General features: G+C 37.5%; 1 protein-coding gene across 1 annotated transcript in view; it reads right to left on the bottom strand.

The window, feature by feature from the left end:
* The window catches only part of LOC137283505 (short-chain dehydrogenase/reductase family 42E member 1-like), a 268,204-nt gene that overhangs the window by 31,453 nt on the left and 216,191 nt on the right, over positions 1 to 20,560 (bottom strand). Inside the window, exon 6 of the mRNA XM_067815044.1 lies at positions 19,174 to 19,332. Within this exon, the coding sequence (XP_067671145.1) occupies positions 19,174 to 19,332 (159 nt within the window). The remainder of the gene's footprint in view (positions 1 to 19,173; positions 19,333 to 20,560) is intronic.

Raw genomic sequence — 20,560 nt, 5'->3', positions numbered from 1 at the left:
TAGATTGAAATTCAGGTCTAAATTTGAAGACTTTACTACATGGGTAAATTTTGTTCATCCCATTCACTGAAGGTCCTTGCTAGCGACAAGCTACTCTTGAACGCAGTGTAATCATCTGAATTACCCCATTCACTTGCTTGCTCCAACTGAACACAGTGTCAAATGTTTATCAGATTTCTTAACAGCACTGACTACTTACACTGTTTACTAAAAGTAGTTCTTGTTTGATGTCATTATTTGCAAAATTATCACATCTGATACCAATTTTACCATGGAAATAATCAATATCTTTCACATTTGATGTCTAGCATTCACATTATGTGATGTATATTCCTCAGGGAGTTAATAATTCACTTTTACAGCAAAATGGTCTGTTTACTGGTGTGTAGCATCACAAATATTTATGGAATAGAGATAACATGATGTAAAGTAAAACATATTACCATAACATTACCATTATCCCTGATTGATTGTACACCAAACTCTGGGGCACAGAATGGGTTTGATCAAACACCAGGGCAGCAAGACGTTCATCCCCATCTTCCCAGTACTGGTTGAGAAACAGCTCCCGAGATCCATGCAGTAGTGTAACACTTTCGCTTGATGTAGTCAGAAGCCCCCTAAGCTGTTTGGCCGCCTAAACCTCCCCCTCGAATTAGAGCCAATTGTCCACACACAGACATGTACATACACTGTCTACATTTGCAAATCAGCTGTACTGGGCACCACAAAGGTTTCAACGCCATTTCTATAAAGTTGTCAGCGGGTGTTTAACGGCTTCATCAATTTCTGACCATTAGTTCAGGACTGTGTGAGAGGGGTCAAATTGCAGTGATCAAGTTCGGTCACTTCTGGTCAAGGAAATAGATCTTTAATTGCCCCTGATATTTACACCCATAGAACTCTCCAAGTCGGGGATGAATGGCACTCCTGGCTGTCATATCGAAGCTCTATGCACTTTATGGAACACTGTCTCATCCAAAATGTCATTTTCCTCACTCAGAACATTTTGTGGAGGAGGATTGGCCCTCGCTCTTTCTCTCTGTTTGAAAGTAATTATGGGGAGCTATTTATGTGTTGATATATTTATCTATCAAAAGTGTCAGTGTCAGGAAATCCATTTATGTCTCTTGAACTGCTGCTACTCAAAGACTTTTCTTGTCTTGACTAATGCAGTTCAACAAATACAACTACAGCAACATCCATCATTAGGGCATTTTGTGAGTTTCCTTGTTCCATCATCATCATCATCATCATCATCATCATCATCATCATCATCACAACCATCCTCACCATCCTCCTCCTTATCATCACCACTGACACCAAGATCACGCGACAACCACAACCTAAAGCATCATCAAAACCTCAAAATTAACCAACCGTTATTCAAGTATTTTGACTGAGCACACATGATGAGTTTGTGTGCACAGTGGCAGATTAATCAATATGAACATTTTGTTTCATGTTAGGGTATTTTTGCATGGCCAAAATGTCCATATTGATCACTGTGCCACTCTGCACACAAACTCATTATTAGAAGCAAGATGTAGTAATTAAAACCAGTGATTAGACTCGCTGCACTCCCTCGTGTTTGTGTCAGATACCCTCTAAAGTTCACACTGCAATTAGAGCTGATCATTGATTCATGGCGACCCTAGATAACACCATGATGGCCACACATACATCCTACTACAACTGCTCTTTAACAAACAGGTGGGGGGCAGAGTGCAGATGGGAGGGGGTGGAAATGTAAAGCCAAACAAGATGATCAAGTGAGGAGAATGCACATATGTAACAGTGAGGGAGTGTCAAGGGCAGTAAGGAAACACAAAGTTTTGGGACATCAAATTAAGTCAGGGAAGATGAAAAAGTATTTGCAAGAAAGTACAAACAAATCTGAATTTGTATTACATGCATGGTTGTTTGTAACTCATACATATCCCAAGATTCAAACAAGTTCTAAACGTCTCTGTTTAGTGTTGGATGAATGGACCTCTGGCAAAGGATGGTGGAAATTGGTCACACATTATTCCATTTTAATTATCAATTATCCCAGAAACAATTATCTGATGAAGTCATTACAGTCATGTTTTGGTCAAAATGGTTTGACTGTTTGGTTGTGGTCGGTACCATGCATCTGCTCCAAACCACTGCAAATGCTGTTCACCATGTGTTCTACTTTCCACCTAGTATCATCACTTGGCCAAGTTAGCAAGTAAGATCGAACATGTGGTTCAGCCGAAGTCTGACTGGGCAACAAATCAATGGCCACACACCACACCCTAGGAAGACATCTCAGAAATGTGATCGTGACATTGACTCTAAAAAGTAAAACAATTCATTACTTGGCATTCGACCATGCAGGCAATCAAAGGGAGCAGTTATTGACATAGAGTCTAGAGTGAAGGGCAATAAATACCATAACACTATCAACAAGTTTAACTCCAGAAAGTACAACTAGCAATCACTATTAGTATATATGTTTGCAGTGCAAACGTACCGATGAATTTAACTTTAAGCAAAAAAGTAGATCATATAAAGTCAAATTATGATTGCGAATCCTCATAATTTAACTTGCCAATATATTTCAGAATAATAACAACTTGAATCTATGATTGTTTCTCAAACAACTTTTATCCTAAGTTGAAATAAATTCTGAGACTTCAATTTTTAATTGGCAAGGTCAAATTATGAGTATTCACAATTATAATTTCACATTATAAGTTTGACTTTTTGGTTCAAAGTGAAATTCATCCACAAATTTTCACTGCAAACAGACCATAACAACAAGTAACAGTGACAACCTCAGTAATTTTGGGAGTGGATCATCTTCATCTCAAGACAAATAAGTGAATGAAAGCCATTTCTGTTCTTGTACAAAATAACACAAACAAGTTGATATGCACCAGATGAGGAGACACTTCTGTTCAATTAAAGGGCAGTACTCAGTAGAGAGGGAGTTGGTGAGCTGGTGTGTGTTTGAGTTCTTGAGTTGCTGAGTAATTAAGAGGTTGCATGAATGGTTGAGTCAGTGGATAAAAGAATGGTTGAAAGTGTAGTTGGGCAGTTGAGTAAGTGGTTAAATGGCAGTGTCAGTGGTTGAGTTCAGTTGATGGCATTATGAGTTAATGACTTACTTATGATGATAAAGTCTAAGACATTACCCACATCTGTGAAACAGAATATGGTGCTAGCAAACTAAAAATCATAATCTAAAATAATCTGTGATTCAACACACAATCATGTTTGTGCAAGGGAGGCAACTGTGACTCATTATACAACTTGAGAGCATGTACAATGAGCCTACATACTATTTATCCTTTACTGACAAAACTTTACCAACAAACATATTTAGAGACATTTTATCCTACAATGTCAAGTTTCATTTTGTTTGTTGACATAAAGAAACATACATGTAATAACTTTCTGCTAACAACACAATGAATATTTAAAATAACTTATTGCAAAATGAGTTATTGTCAACGCTGAAAGTCTTAACGCTCAAGACAGATGAGGTAAATATTGGCCTGTTGGCCTGTCTCCATTGGCCTGCACACACATACAGTTCAAATAGTAGGCAGATTCCAATCTAGTACGTCAACAAGATCATATTCTTCACATATCTGTCATAGAAAAATTCATTGTTAATAATTGGATTCGACTGCCACAATATGGCCATATTATTATTAAATATGCGATCCCTACATCAGCAAAATTCCATAATTAACATTGCAAATAGGGACAGAAATAATTGATTCATTGTTAACAAAAAACGATCAATAATCAATTAGTATAATGTTTGTGGATTGACATAACAGGCACGAAGTTGATTCAGAACCCAAGAATGTCACAATGACATAAAGATGCAAAAAAAAGTAAAAAAATGCAAATGGAAGGAGAAAAAAATTACAAAAATCAACAAAATTGTACAGAAATGTTCAATAATGGAATGTGTACAAAAATACAGGATTATGACAATAAAATGCTCCAGCTGTGTTTTACGTATCAGTGTTTCGGTGTTTGTGTATCTAGTGATGCAGTTCACGTAGTGTGGTTCTCACAGAGGAAATGTGATTGTTGTCTGGATGTTACTGCACAATGACTCACGTTGGTTCACTTCACTTGATATCAAGTCTCTAATCTGTGTCACGATCGCATCAAGTTTTGTGAGGCATTTTATTCTGCTTTCCATCAAAGTTGCTACTCACTTAATGAGAAATATCTGCTGAAACTCTGAACGATATTCCACAAGGTATTCGAATAACGAATTTGTTACAAAGTGCACCTTTTTGTCATCATTTTGTTTATCTAGGTCACCAGTTGTGGAACAACAAGTGGATGAACACAAACCCAAGAGTTTTGTCACACTTGAATTTAAGTCTTTACCATTGGTCAACTAAGCTGGGGCAATTCACTGGAGTTATGTCCCTTAGAGATGTCAGGAAACTATAATTGGGTTTGTTTCCAGGTTTGTCAGTACCATACTCTGGGGTTTAATGTGGTAAACATGAGGTCTCTGTCACTTTCAGTCACTAAAGTGACATACATATAAATATATATAGGGTGTTTATATAGTGCAGATATCCTTGCAACTGGTGCTTGCTCGAGGTACTGATATACTATTCATAGAGGCCTGAAATTACTTATCCACTCACTCTGACATCCTGTTCAAAGAAATGATTAAATTTAGTTTGACACAACACTCAGCAATATTCAAGCTATATGGCCTTCATAGATAATTGTGTAAGAAAAACACAAACCAGTGGTCAACAACATGAGCACCGATCTATGCAACTGGTATACAGCGACATATTTCAACCACACGTATAACAAGCATGGGCTGCAGGAGATCAATTCTAACATGGATTTTCATGGGTCTGTTCAAAGAAGCTCTATGTCATTGGAGGGTCTGTTTCCCCTCCTGTGTTGCTGGCAAGGGGATGCATGATACTGGGTGTTTGGCTACCTATTTCAAACTATTACTGTTATTGATCTCCCTTGTTCAATCTCAGCAATTACTTCTGAGGTACAAGGAAATTACCAATATCGTTTCACGAATGCAATTTGAATACAAATCAGCACTGCATAAATTGGCCATAAAAAGTGGCTGTGTAATATTAAAGTAATATCTGCATAATTATTGGCAATTAAAGCCTAACACTGAAATTTTCTTATCATTGAACAAAATAGGACATCATCATTAGGAAAAACCAGCACACACAGAATGAAATGTATGTAGATGGGTAGTGGTGCAATGTGCAGTCAAAACATACTTCCACTTTCAAAAGTTACTACCCGTGAAGGTCTGGGATGGAATAGGCCTTCAGCAACCCATGATGGCCATAAAAGGCAGCCATGCTTATCGTATGTGGTCACTGACAGGATCAGATGGTCAGGCTCACTGACTTGGTTGACACGTCATCCGTTCCCAATTGCACAGATTGATGCTCATGCTGTTGATAACTGGATTGTCGGGTCCAGACTCAATTATTTACAGACCGACGCCATATAGCTGGAATACTGTGGAGTGCGGCGTAAAACTAAACTCACTCAGTCACTCAAAAGTTACACTAAAAAAATTCAGATCAGAGGTAATAATTGCGAAGGGGGTAATATCCTTGTGGAATATAATCACAAGGCCATGACATGTACACTGTTTGGCCATGGCCTTGGTGACCGGGGTGACTTTCTTTGTCATACACCGTGAAACACAACAATCACATACAGTGAGTCATGTGATCATCCTAGTGAGTAAATGTGCATCAGAATGCAAGAGCACAGACACTGACCAACAGGGAAATGCATCAAAATTCTTTAAATAAAGAAGTGAGTTGCTGCGACCCACAAATCAGTCATGTGAGCATGTCTTCCATAGGCTTGACAATCCACTGCAGCAGTTACTGTCATCAAACATTACAGTTAGTCAGCACTAGTGGTTTGGGGTGCCATGTCATGTCACCAAGATGACATACAGATCGGGTTACGTCATTTTCATAAGTATGTGGCTCCCATCTCCACAAGCAGACATCTGTTCAAAGGTAGGGTGTCAAAACAGATCATATTGAATCAACTTCACAATGGCAAGACACCATATGTGGGACTGACCCGGACACAATTTCATAATATTTAATGTTTACAAATGGTCTGCAGATTTGCCAAATTCAACCAGAAGCAGTGGAACAGAGTTGTCTTCAGTGGCAAGTCACACTGTGCTTTGTCAATGATGTTGTACAGGTGTAATGCAGGAATGGGAAATGTCAGTCACTTTACTGTCTTCATATGGTTGACCGAGTTGGATGGAACAGCGTAATGTTCTAGGGAGATTTATTGTCACTGATCAGTTTATACTTGTTGTTGTGCTGATGAATCTGAACTGTCATGGAGTATTGGGGCCAAGTTTTGACCCCAATCCTTCCACCATCCATGCAAAAAGGTGCTTTTGGACTGATGTTTCAGTGTGACAATACACCTCATCCTTCTGTTCTGAAGAGCAACTTCTCATATTATGCTGGGGTTGATATCACAGACTGGCCTTTCCATTCACCAGACTTGAATCTGATCAAACACATTTGAGAAGATGTGTGGGACAGCAGATGAATTAACCCCAACCCGAGCCAGGACATGGGCAGGCACTTGTTGACCAATGGTGATGACTTCCTGTTAGAGCGTTCGGACAGATTCTCTCCACAGAGAGGCCCAGTATTGACATCACAGCCGTCTAGTGGGTCAAACTCATTCTTCTGCAGTTCCAACAGTTTTATCTGCATGGAACTTGATGGGAGTGTGTCAAGGCGTAGCATTTATTCATTTGTTCCAAAAATTGATGAAAGTATCTAGTTGATCACTGTAAATGTATTTTCAACATAATCCGCATAAAAATTTCATTTTGAGAGGAATGAAAAATAATTTTTTTAAATAACTTTGTTAACTTTGTTGAGCATGTTATTCATAGTTTTTAGCTTTGTTTGATTATATGAAGGCTTTATTTATTGTTTATAGTGTGGTGACAATCAGCACACAGCTGGTCAAGTAATTGGGGTATGAGGTTATTTGTAAGCACTCCGTTTACCATGTTCAGCTCATTCACTTTGGAAATTTGACACTTAACAAGTAAAAATATGAAATTGTGAAAGACAACAAATTATATCTGTTGAGTCTCACACTTAACTACACAAAAACCAAAGTGTATTCCATCTTGAAAAAAACCCTGCAACAATCATGTATAGATTTTTGAATGTGGCTCCTGTGGAGGGCTTATTGAAATCAGTTTTAAAACTTTTTTAAACCAATTTCAGTGACATAAAGTGAGCATTTATGTGATGTTTGAACTTGGCTTCTAGGAAGATAACATTTTGTTCAAGAAAATACATTTTGAGAAAATTAAGGTGCATGGTCTGAACCAAAAGTCAGCTAAAACTGAAAACTTTACAATACCATGGAAAAAGGGTTTTCCACATTACTAAATGCAGATAAGTCAGTCTGTCGTCACATTCCACATATCACTGGCAAGATACCGATATTTTTTCAGAATAAACATATGCATTTTTAATGTTTCAGTTTTGATCTGACCGTGTCATTTTGACAGTAGATTTGACTGATTATAGGTTACACATTGTTTGTTGTTCATATGTTTGATGTGACCACAGATTTTTGTTCACTAATTCCTTGGTATTGAGTTCATAAAGCTGCAAAGTGAATTTGAATCTTTAAACAGAACAAAATACAGACTACACTTCAACATAGTTTCAGCAAATGAGGTGGTTTTTAAGCATGTTCAAATCTAACCATGTTTCTTAGCCTCCAAGAAGGTATTGTGTCATCTATTATATATGAGATTGTCAAATTGAAGACAACTTTCTCTCAGTAATTCCTCCCATGGAATGCTAATATCAGAATGTTCCACCAGAATAGTTACATCTTTGGTAAAATAACAACTTCCCTCATCAATACCCCTAGTCATTCCATTAGCGAATCAATATAGCCAATGAGAATCTAAGACAGTTCCCTTTAGGATACAACTCATCGAATACTTATGATCAAACATGGTCTCCACCAAGACTCTTACTTCCTTATGAGCCAAAAATTGCCTTGGTTGCAGATTTTGGTCTTGACATTATTCCCATAACAGGCCTCATCTGGCGTGGTGTAGAAAACGGCAGCCAGATCATGGCGCTGTAGCCGAACACAATCTGCTGCAGATTTTGCTGATTAGTTCAATTTACTTTTGACTTGTTTTTGCTGCTTTTTGTCTCATTCTCAAAGATCCTTTGATTGGATGGTTAACTTACGGTCACATATCTACGTGAAAACGTGATCCCAGCTCGCAACTTGACGGCTGCTTGTCAGCCTACGAGAACGAAATGCCAACTGGCTGAAAATCGTTGTTCTCTTAATAGGCTTGAGCTATTGACTTTTCTTAAGGAGCCACCAGATGACAAGTTCTGTAGATATCAAACAATTTCCTTCTCCGACGCTCCAATCAAGGAACTAAACAAATTCTAATTTGGTGAGTTATGTACATCAAAGTATAATGAAATCAGACGATGGAACGGGGTCATATTAACGATACTCTGTGGGCAGGATTTGTGAAAGATGAAATGAATCCAAGCAGTGGTGCAGGAGATATTGACCATAAATTCAGGCTTTACAGCTTCCAGCCTTGTTTGTATGGCATAAGAATAATCAACACGCCCTGAAACAGCAGTACAAAGGCTCATCGTCAAGTAATTGAAATTCTAAACATGACGACAGGTCGACTTTGTGGTTCTGAATGCTTGGATACAACATTTGCAGCTAATGTATGTTGAAGAATAAATATGACATATTTGAAAGACCTCAACACAAAATGTACGATCTGTGTCTAGCGGCAAGAACGATGAACACCTCATGCGCCAACACTTGCTGTCATGAACTACAGAATGAAGACATGGTGACCTCAGAGCATGAAGAAGGAAAGAGAAACTGTGAATTTCAACAGATTTCAGAAACTATCTCTGAAACAAAGAAGATGGTCAACTAAATCCCAGTGTCAAATATATGAATATAAAACGCTATCATGCATGCATGAGCAGATGTGTTCAATGTGTTCTTCATTCTTGCTAGCCATACTGATGACTCTTTGAATCACTTCCATCTGCATACAAATATTCAAGAGAAGTGATCTCTTGTGAACTGGGAATGATATGAATCGATGAAAACTGGTATTAATTACAGGCAAAAATATAAAGAAACTGATTCACAAGAAGAAACAAAGAAAAGCATTCACAAAATTAAAAAAGTTAAAGTGATGTCCCACATGTTGTCCTTCAATATACATGTACCACTAACATGGAAAACAGTGCGGTAACTTTAGACATTTCCTTAATTCTGAAATTAACGATATTCTACCCCATATGGTGAAAAGAAAATTCAATAATGCTTTGAAGAACACTGCAAAACCTCAACAAATGAAAATCATTATTAGTTCCACATTTTTTGTGGCGAATTGTTACTAGAATAAACAGCACGAAAAAGGATAATGTGATTTTCTACAAAATGGCATCCATCCAAAAATAGATATATGTCATCCTTGCCCCACCATTTGTCCTCAAAAGTGAGTCACTAGATGCCTAACTATAACATATTACCTCAAGACTTCCTAGTGTATTATCAAGTTAGATGATATGAAATCTTTTCCAGGAAGAATGTAATACCACGACAATTTAATTACCCATCCTCAATGAGGAACACTCCTTGCGAGTACTTGTTGAAATATTGACTAGAACTGGCAGGGACAGTTCCAGAATTCGGGATACAATCCTAACTGAATTAAGGCATATTACTGCACGCTGGGTTCTGCTAGCAGACAGACAAGATTCGTTGACAATGCCTGGCTCCAATAAGTAGTTTCCCATATCATGTATTCACCTCTGGGATTGGTATTCACCTCCTCATTTATTCACACCCAAGTTGCTGTTGTCAAATTTGGTTTAAAAATGAAGCTGAGCTAGATGTTTGACAGATTATCCTTGCACTGGCGTCATGCTGGCATTCTTCATGAAAACATTGTCTGACGAGTTGGTGGAAAAAATACTCAGGCTTGACAGCTGTATGACTTGTATATGTCCCTAACCAACATGGACTACAACAAAACATGACATATATTCATTACTTTGTAAAAGTTAACATGACAGGATATGTATACCATCATTAACAGAAAAAAAGGTTATAGACTACCTTCCTATTTTTTACAGCACCATCTAAGATGATCATTGCAAAGAGCTTCAAAATATGCTTTTACCAACACTATAACAATCCATGGAGAAGACATGTAGAATTCACACAGTGTACCCATGTGGGGAATCAAACCTGATCTTTGCTGTGAAAAGTGACTGCTTTAAAAAGAAAACAAACAAATTTCGCTCCTATACCCACACTCACTGTATATCAAAGAACACATGAATATATATTGAGGGGAAAAATATAGAATATAATTAAAGCACAAGCGTTCCTCTCTTACCAAGTTTCTTAATACAAGCTGTGCAACACAAGGCTTGCATTGTGTAGAAACCTTCGAAAAAAAATAAAGGAACACTTTTCCTTTATGTGATCCCATATTGTTTTCCCTCAATATATAAACAAACAATAACTAATTAGCCAGATAGTTATACTGCTATCATTTCAATGACAATGGTCATTATACAGACACTGCTGCAGTGACAATATGGATAGATTCAGTTTCAGAAGTCTAGTGATTAGCTGTTGACAGTACACCATTACCAGAATCACATAAAATCAACATCCATACCTCATGCTACAGCACACACCACATGCTACAGCACACACCATATTCCGGTTTATAAAATGTTACATTCAGAAATCACCAAGCAGTGACCTTTAAGACTTCTAAGGGATCAGACTTCAGTGAGCACTTTTAGAGACACCGTGTTTGGGAAAGGCAAACCGTCTATGTGTATATTGCTATTGCATTCCTATTATCATTAACTAGTCAAACTTAAATGTAAAGCTAAATGAGCTTGATATTACCTTAAAAATCTAATAATGTTAAATATTACATCACTGAAATAATGAAAGTGGAGTTGCAAACACAATAATCTTCATCTAGCATCTTTCATATTGTTTCTTATTAAATAATGCACACATAGTTATTCTCACTATCTAACAATCTGTTAATAAACAAGTTTGAATCAGACAGTCCAGTGACTGACATCATGAGCACTGATCCAATCAGGTGGGTTAACATGACATGACACAATTCATTCAGTTGTCTCTTACAGTAAAGACAGGTGGCTGGAGAGCTGCCTTTTTCCACAGTTAGCCCATGGACCTTTTAAGTCTTGTCTCCAGCTAAACCTTTTCTCTTTCTTAAGTCATTCTCAGTATGTACTTATGAATGCCAAGAAATGTTATAATTTAGAACCACCTAACACTTGGTGCCCGTTAAGCTCAGCCAGGAATTAGTTAAAAACAATACCGTCTAAGGCTCTAACACAGAAATGGTAAAATGGCATCATCTAATAATTTTTCAGTGTACACAAGACTGCTGTCATTTACTGACCTTTTTCTCTGGTAACCATGGCAACGTACATCACAAGTTAAAATTGTATTCTTAAACTCATTTCTCAAGTTGGCTTCTTGTGCCTTTACTAAGCTGCCAGGTATTTATCCCTTCTTGTCTCTGCTGTTCAAGATTCCTCAAGTTTAGAGATCACTGATTTTGCCATCAATCGTGAAAAAGGATAGGTTTTTGTTCCAAATGACTATAACTGAAACCCATCAGGGACCTTTGAGGGATTTGTCACTTCTGAGACCCTCCTAAGCATCAATATACCAGATAGATTTATACTTTGCCCATGAAATGTGGTTTTACTGCTGCTTGTCATTTAGTATCCTTAATTGGCAGGACTGCATGATGAAAGTGTGTTACAATGCATAGCCACTTAACCGTCAACAGGTCAACTAGGGTATTTCAGTAGGCCCAAATTAACCCTACAAAGGTCAAACATACATCAATGTATATCAGAAACATGTTCCATCAAATGGACTTTGTAGACTTCTTAAACTTTCAGCCATTCAATAGAATGAAACATGTCCTTGTTGGCTTGTTCTTGGCTGACCTTTAATCAAATTAATGTCAGTGCAGCTTCTCTCAACCAAGTTGTATGGTTCCTTGTAGACTTTTGTTAAGGTCTAGCAGGTGTCACTGAGGACTCTCGAATCTCGAATGTTCCGCCTTCTAATTCATTCTGGCGCCATTGGTGTAACTGATATGGTAAAGGTTTATAACAGTGTTGTTCACTGTTTGTACTTGTGTCATCTTGGCTTCAGTCTTCACGAAGTAAGATTACTACTTGTCTGAAAACTAGTAATCTACCATTCCTTTTTCCTTATGCTGTAATCGGGGGAAAAGTCACAAAGTTGTCAAAGGCACTGCAATTAGCTGTGCAGATTTACATCCCTTGGGCTTGCAACAGACCTGTGATCAAGGATCCAGATGCTGCTTTGTTCCAGTTTTGTTTGTAGGTTCAAGAGCTCCAATCCTGTTCTTGGGTTTCAGTTACATTATAAGCTTCTCTCTCAGGTAATACGGTCTGGTGTACACCCCTTTGTAGCATTGACATCCAAGCCAGCAGGCAAGGGTTAGCACTGATTCAAATCACATAAATCAGACTACATTACCCAAGGGTCCATGTTAAATACATAAAGTATGAATTTATTTTATTCTTGAAGATCACTACTGAATATATGACGTGTAAACAAAACAGAATCTGCCTCTTGACTTTTATTTTTATAATCAGTGGAACATATTCTGACAAGATTAAAGCTGCAATGAAAATGTCTAATTATGTTTAAGCTGACTGTGAAAATGATTCAAAAGCAGTGAAAGTAAATAAAAAGTGTACAAAATGAACTAAAAAACAGCCTATCAAACGGTTTTCAAACTCCATGCACTACAAGCATATTATGACATCATACGATTGTTAGCAATCCAGTTACAGAGTTTGGTGTTTCCATGGCAGCAGTATCAGTTTTTCCAGATGTCACACTACTGATAGAGGTGACATGTAAACTTGTTCAAACATCCCTGACCAATGAAAGTAGTTAACATGAAGGTAAGATAATGCTGAGTCAGTTTGATGTGGAGCTTCACATGCAAGTCCAAGATGTTGTTTAACATGCAAGTCGAAGATGTTTACCATTTTAGTGAAACCTACAAACAAGGATATTGTGCTGACAAATAAAAAAATATAATCAAGGTCAAAATGTATTTAACCACAAAATCATAGTTTCCTGTTAACAACTCTGCATATGAAATTGTAATGCTTTAGATGACCGTTACCCTTGACCAAACAAATGGCTGCCATATGGACAATGGTGGCAGGTCTTGGGTTACTGATGCTAGTAACATGTAAAAACAACAACGTTGGAGATGTTAGGGAACACCTGCACACCTGTGACGATGTAGTGACCCATAGGTCTCAGTTACTAGATGCTGCAGAAGGTGTTACACAGGTGTTACAAGACACACACAGGTGTTCCACTTCACTCTGTCGATGTGCATCCTACCACTTAACTCCTACCACAGCATTGTCCAAGAGCTGACAGAGTGCGTGTTCAAGTGGCTTTGTGCAACATTCATGCTGAAGCAAAACAGCACTATTCCAGGAATTCTGTGTATAGGCTGTGAAAGTATGGTATCATATCAAATGACTTTCAGTTCAGGTTTCAAATCTCATTATTCCTAACTGGATCAAAATGTGGTGTTCACTATAGTCTGTTTGCAGTGAAAACATACCAATGGATTTCACTCTAAACAAAAACATAAACCAAATAAATGGAAATTAAGATTGCGAATGATCCACCTGGCCAACTGAAAATTTAAGTCTCAGAATTTTATTCAACTTAAGATACAAGATGTTCAACAAAACAATCATAGATTCAAATCATTATTTTTGGTTTGTATTACAAGGGGGTAAGTGCAGTAGTTGGAACAGTGAACCAAATGCATGTGCAATATGTGATAAGCATTAACTTAGGCCAACTCAAGCTGTTATTCATGTTTCATACAAACACAGTGATTTGAAACTATGATTGAATGTTGAACAAATTTATCCTAATTTGAATACAATTCTGACATTTAAATGTCCATTGGCAAGGTAAAATTATGAGGATTCCGAATCTTAATTTCACTTTATTTAATATACTAAAGTGAAAATCTTTAAAATGAAATTCATCCGTACATTTTCACTGCAGGCAGACAATACTTGAAACAAGAATTCAAACTTCTTAGGACTGAAATAGTCAATAGATAATCTGTTGATTACAGTATTGAGCCCAAATAGATTTTTCTTACTTAAGTCAAGCTTTGAATTATACTATACGTTTTCCTGAACTCTATTTAATTTTAAACACACCATGATTGATGCCAAACTAAGTCACAAAAGATGACATTTCAGACGTTTTTCACTAGTTGTATTGTCAGTACACTATTTAATATAGAATTTCAAACCCACATGAATATGGGAGCATCCTAAATAAGGATTACTTCAGCTGTCTTATTTCATTATGAAAAGATTAAAAAAAAAATCTAAGAGAGAGTTATATTAAACACTTTCACAAATATATATGTCAAATCTCCTTACTCTCATATCTCTATCTGTAAGTAAAAAATTAAATCTGACCAGTGACCAAATACATCATGGAAAAATTTCTTCATTGAGAGGCAATCACAAGAAGCAACCAATGCGACTAATCTGATGCATGTCATCATATCCAAATTGCGTAGATTGGTGCTCATGACATTGATCACTGGATTGTCTGATCCAGACAAGATTATTTACAGAGTGCCACCATATGGCTTGAAAATTATTTTTGAATGCAGCCAAAACACAATCAAAACAAAACAAACCACTAGGAGACAATGACACACAATCACCCATTCCTACTCCAGCCATATCAGTGTCTTGGTCTATATGTCTTGTCTGTCATGACATTTCAAGCAATACAAAAACATGTTTTCACCAAGCTAATCTTGAAGAAAACGGAAACAACCTCTGGTTACTGAAAGATGGTTCCATTTACGCTGACAGCTTCTCCAATAATTAAATATGAAATACACCACTTCCCGCCAGAGTGGAAAATATGGTGTGAACCAGTCATAAATAGAAGCTGATATATGTCCTTGTCAACGCATAAGGACACTTATAAAACTCCATGATGATAACAGCATTTTAACACAAGCAAACTAATGGATTACGCTCTTCAGTTTGACGCGATAATTATAAAAATTGGACAATTCCTCATCCTAAACAAGATAAATACACCATCTAAAGGAGCAGACCGTTCTCTAACATGTTCAAGGATGACAAGAGGATGATGTACAGAGACTGGGATGTATATGTGGCTTTGATTTTCATGCATTACAAAAATTACAAATTATTTCAGACTGACATTGGGCTGATTTTGATGAATGTTAAAATGTGGTGAGTGTTTTGATGTTTTAATGTCATGGACATTAGTGAACATAGACAGAAAAGGACATTCATGGTAATAAGACAGCATAGTCTATGAGACAGCTTATCATGAAAGTCTTCGATGTGTCTACATGTCTTACTTCTGGAACTGACTGTGATTCCTATTGACAAAGAAGTTCAATCAGTAAGCCATGCAATCATCTTCATTCAGTTTCACACATACATCGCCCACAACCGAGATCATGGGAAGGTGCCCATTTTGTATTTCATCCACCACCAAACCTCAAGGGGAAATTCTAATTGTGACTTGTGAATACAAGACTCGTTTCTTAACCTGATAGTCATAATCAAGTATGCTGGAAAAGTTTATTAAAAAGTTTGAACAAAGTGTGAAATATGAATGCCTGAAATTGGATTGCCCAAGATGACCTTGGGACGTATATATCTCTCTGTCTAGACAAGTTTAATCTAATATTTATTGATAAGCAGACACGAGTCCAGTTTAGAGGAGCTGAGATGAGTTGAGGGGAGTTGAGATGAGTTGTGGTACGCTTGGTTTAAACAGCAACATGTAATGTGCTTATTCTGCAGAATTTATCCCCCTGAGACGTTTGGTTCAAATCTGACGTAAGAAGCTCATGAAATCAATGAAAGGATTAATTACTTTGCCCCTAAACCAACCACTACTCTTTAGCCACAGAATATTACTGTTATCACCTCTGAGGCCTAAATATATGGGACATAGAACAGACAACATTTGGATGCAGTGACTTCCAGAAGCATGTCATTTCTCCTATGTCAGCATGTCATTTCACATCAAAAACATCCTCTCCATGCTGCAGTCACACAAACCTTCTTCATAGCGACTTTTGTTAAAATTCATCCTGCATTCAGGGCTAACAACAGTGAAAACAGTACTGGCTAGCATTTCTCGAAACAGACGTAGCCCTATGAACTTAAGTCTATTCTGAACACACTGGCTATGATCAAAGTTAAGAATTCTTAGGGCTACGAACATTTCAAGAATAATTCCCTTGCTCACTAAAAGTTAAGAATTTCTCAGCTCCAATACCTTCTATGGTTTGAAAATTTGTGTCAAAGTAGGACAGTCCACAGTCATTTAAAATATTGCATGAAATGAACTAAAAAATCAGAAACCATTTTCCATGAACAGATATATGCATTGATAGATGATGGTCACACAAAATTATTAATATTGACTCAGTATTTTAATCATAGAAATGTCTGTCATAAGAAAGTACAATCTATAATCTTGGTACTTTTTAATGAATCTGACAGACATAGCTTTTGGCATGTTAGTTGCAATGGAAATTATGTCAGCACAAGAGTTACTGGATTGTGACAGAAGTCACTGGTTTTAAAGTTTGCGTAAAATGTTAGTAACCATACGCAGACCAAGGTTTGTTTGAGAGTGCTTATGATCCGCAATCTGTTGTCAAAGTCATGCTTCCATCAGGAAAAACAAAACAAGCATGCACATATTACAAATCTGTTCAGAAAGCACAAATTCTAGACAGCATGTACAATATGTGAGGCCAGTGACAATAGACAGCTTCGGGTGTGTTGGAATAACTGTCAGGTAATACACAAGAGAGATTGTAATCTATATGTTTGAGTTTAAACTGGCAATGGAAGTGTGAAAATCCAATAGTATCAATTGACAAATATGGCTGCTGTTTCCAACAAACACTGTCACTAATATACCTCAGCTCGCACGTTGGCCCAACAACCAGAACCTTCAACTGAGCACATATTGTACCTGAAAGATTTCATCTGTTTTACAAGAAATTATACATCAAAAGCTGTATCATTGGTGTTGATACCTCAATTAATTAACTGTCCAGCTTGTGTTATATGGCTGTGTTTAAAGCTGCTATCGCCAATATTCTAGCAATATTCTAACACATGCAAATCATCAAGTGTGGATCAACCTGTGATCCCCACCAATGGGTCAACACATACCTACCAAGTAAAAAAAAGTATGACCATCTCATATCATTATTTGTCTCTTACAATAAGCATGGATTGCTGATGACCAGTTCTAACATGGATCCTCACAGAGGGAATGGTGGGTAATAATGTCCCTTTAATAGGATAAAAATATTCTCACTTGTCTATTCTGCATAGTCTTTATACAAATCTGTCAGGCAATCAACAAAGGCTGACCACCAGATCCATTAGGTCCTCTCCTGTGTTGCTTTGGACCGACATGGATCCACCAGGATGCTTTCATGTAGAGATAAGAGGATCGTACCTAGGGTGGACCGATCTGTATTCACCAGGATGTCTGTATATTGAGATATGTGTATCAAATACAGGGTGAGTGAGTTTAATTTTGTGCCACACTTAGCAATATTGCAGCTATATGGCAGAGATATGTAAATAACTGTGTCTGAACCAGAAAATCCAGTGATCAACAACATGAGCATCGATCTGCACATTTGGGAACCGATGACATGTGTCAACCAAGTCAGCGAGCCTGACAACTCGATCCCGTTAGTCACCTCTTATGGCAAAAGTAGTCGCTTTTTACGGCAAACATGGGTTGCTGAAGGCCCATTACACCCCGGATCTTCACGGGTCCATACCCAAGGTGGACCGACCTGGATTTACCGTGAAGTGTATATGTAGAGATATGTGGATCATACCAAGGGTGGACCGATATGCCTTCACCAGGATGTTCGAGATCTGTGGATAATACCTAAGGTAGACCTGTCTAGTTGGAGGGATCCTTCAATCCAATCAATCACCATGGGTAAGCGTAAACTGTTGAGTCATCATTATCAGGTCAAAATAATCCAGGTCTAGAATGTCCACAGGCTGCGTGTGTGGGGGCTGGAGTTGGGCAGCATTCAGGAATCAGGTACTTTCAACATCTGATACACAAGTTGTGATGTTCTACTTTATAACTACTCAGGCAATGAGACCACTTGATCATGTGATCTGGTTCAATAACACATGGTCAATAATCTGACAGGTTGGCGTTTGTTCCTTGTCTTCTCAGCCTGTTGAGATGTATGTGCATCTGCGATTAAGTTGTGCACCATGCTCATTAAACTGGATACACAAATGAAACCATCTTCAGCCTACTGGATAAATTAAAGGTACAAATTGTCATATCAGATACACAAATGGTATCAGTTTCTCCTGCTAGTTATACAAGTGGACTTTGTTTGTTAAACTGGATACACAAATGGTGTAATGAGACTTAAATAAATAATCAAAGTCAAAATTGGTTTAAAAAGGGTAACAAGAATAACCACAGGCTAAATGATAATAGAACATCATTGCTAACTAGCAAAATAGCTGACTGATGCCAGTAGCGTATATATTTGTAATTAGACATATATTCTTGACAGCCGTAATGAGCTCTAAGCAGCTATCCTTTGACAAACCATGAATTAGTGAGTTTAGTTTTACATCACTCACTGCAATATTCCTGCTATATGGTGGTAGTCTGCAAATAGTCAAATCTGGACCAGACAATCATGTGATCAACAGCATGAGCATCAGTCAGTGGGATACGATGACATGTGTCACCATTACATGTTTTATATAAAGGCCATGTGACCCTGACGTCACAAGTTGAAAGTCTGCTTGGATGATCATGGTGCTACTTGAAATATCTGGGCCAGATGAGCATGAAAATTCAACCAAGAAAATAGAAAGGTTCACTGACCACAATCCGAGGTATATGTCTCTGCTCCCCAGGTCCATATACACCAGCCAGTCTGAGAGCACAAGTATATAACACACTGCCATCTGCTGTCTGGGATCCACTGGCGCTAAGAACCTTCTTCTCTGAGTGCATCTTTGTCAGTGAATAATATTCTGTGAACTAGGAAGCAGAAAACACATACTCAATATTTGTGTACAATTCCTCATTAAATCCCAAGGAGACATTGTCATATTTGCAATAGAGAAACAAATAGGTGGGTTGACTGCAATAATTAACACTTCATGAAAAGAGAAGAAATAAACACAGACTTGTGTTGGTGCTTCTAGCTGTGGCTAATCAAAGCTAAAGCTTTTTCTCATGTTGAGTGCCAAGAAACACGATCCAGCTCAACAGTCATTGCACCCAACCAATACCTAAAGGATATGACAACACAGAGGAAACATCCTGAAAAATACTGAGCCTGACACTGAATTTGTGGTTTCTCTGAAATATATGCTATTTCTACTGCTTAATTTTGTACAGTTTGTGTAAATCACCGCCTGATGAAGTACACTGTACATATCGTTTTCCATTCATAACTCCTAAATATAACTACAAAAACATGCTGAAGTGTATTTTTATAAATCAGCATTTGAGTCATATAACATCTCCACTCATTATTTTATCATAATCACAAAATCATACATCACAGAACAAAATCAGAGATATTGTTCAGTGCAATAATGTAACATGACCTTTGCCCATTCTTCTACATTCTAGATACAGTCCTAGTCTTCAAGCACATGATATTCCCTCCCACAATGAAAAATCCCTTAATAAAGAAATGTCTACATATTCCTCCGGTTCAGGATCTACATCTCCAAACTTTCTCTCAGTCTAAATGGAACAATTCATTTCTGTCAATATTATACATTTTCAGAGCCAACATGCTAGTCTGTTGGTTGTCATGGTGTAGCATAAGAAACACATGTGAAATTATATAAGGTGTTCGTCAATCAAATAACAGAGTCACTTGTAGTTTATCTTTTCTAGTACAAATATGAATGATCTGTAAAGGAAAATTTCTGAAAGTTGTTGACAATCAATGTAGACACTCCCTGACTATCAGAACCACAACCTCCAAACCACAGAAAACTCTCATTTCTTAGCAACTAATTCCTTTTTGACCCCCGCAATCTTTTACTGATTAAGATCAATGGCCTACAAACAATTCTCGCAGTAGATCAAAGGTCATTCTGAATCAGTAATTACAACAAATTTCATGATATCATTACAGAATCCAAATCCTGCTGGTGTCTGGATTGTGAAGATTCTCACCCTAGTGGATTTAGATTAGTATCACATTATCAGGAATCCCGGGAGATTGTGTTCATTCTGGCTGCATGCG

This window comes from Haliotis asinina, chromosome 5 (assembly GCF_037392515.1).
Source record: "Haliotis asinina isolate JCU_RB_2024 chromosome 5, JCU_Hal_asi_v2, whole genome shotgun sequence".
Lineage (NCBI taxonomy): Eukaryota > Metazoa > Mollusca > Gastropoda > Lepetellida > Haliotidae > Haliotis > Haliotis asinina.
This window is presented reverse-complemented; position numbering and strand designations above follow the sequence as displayed.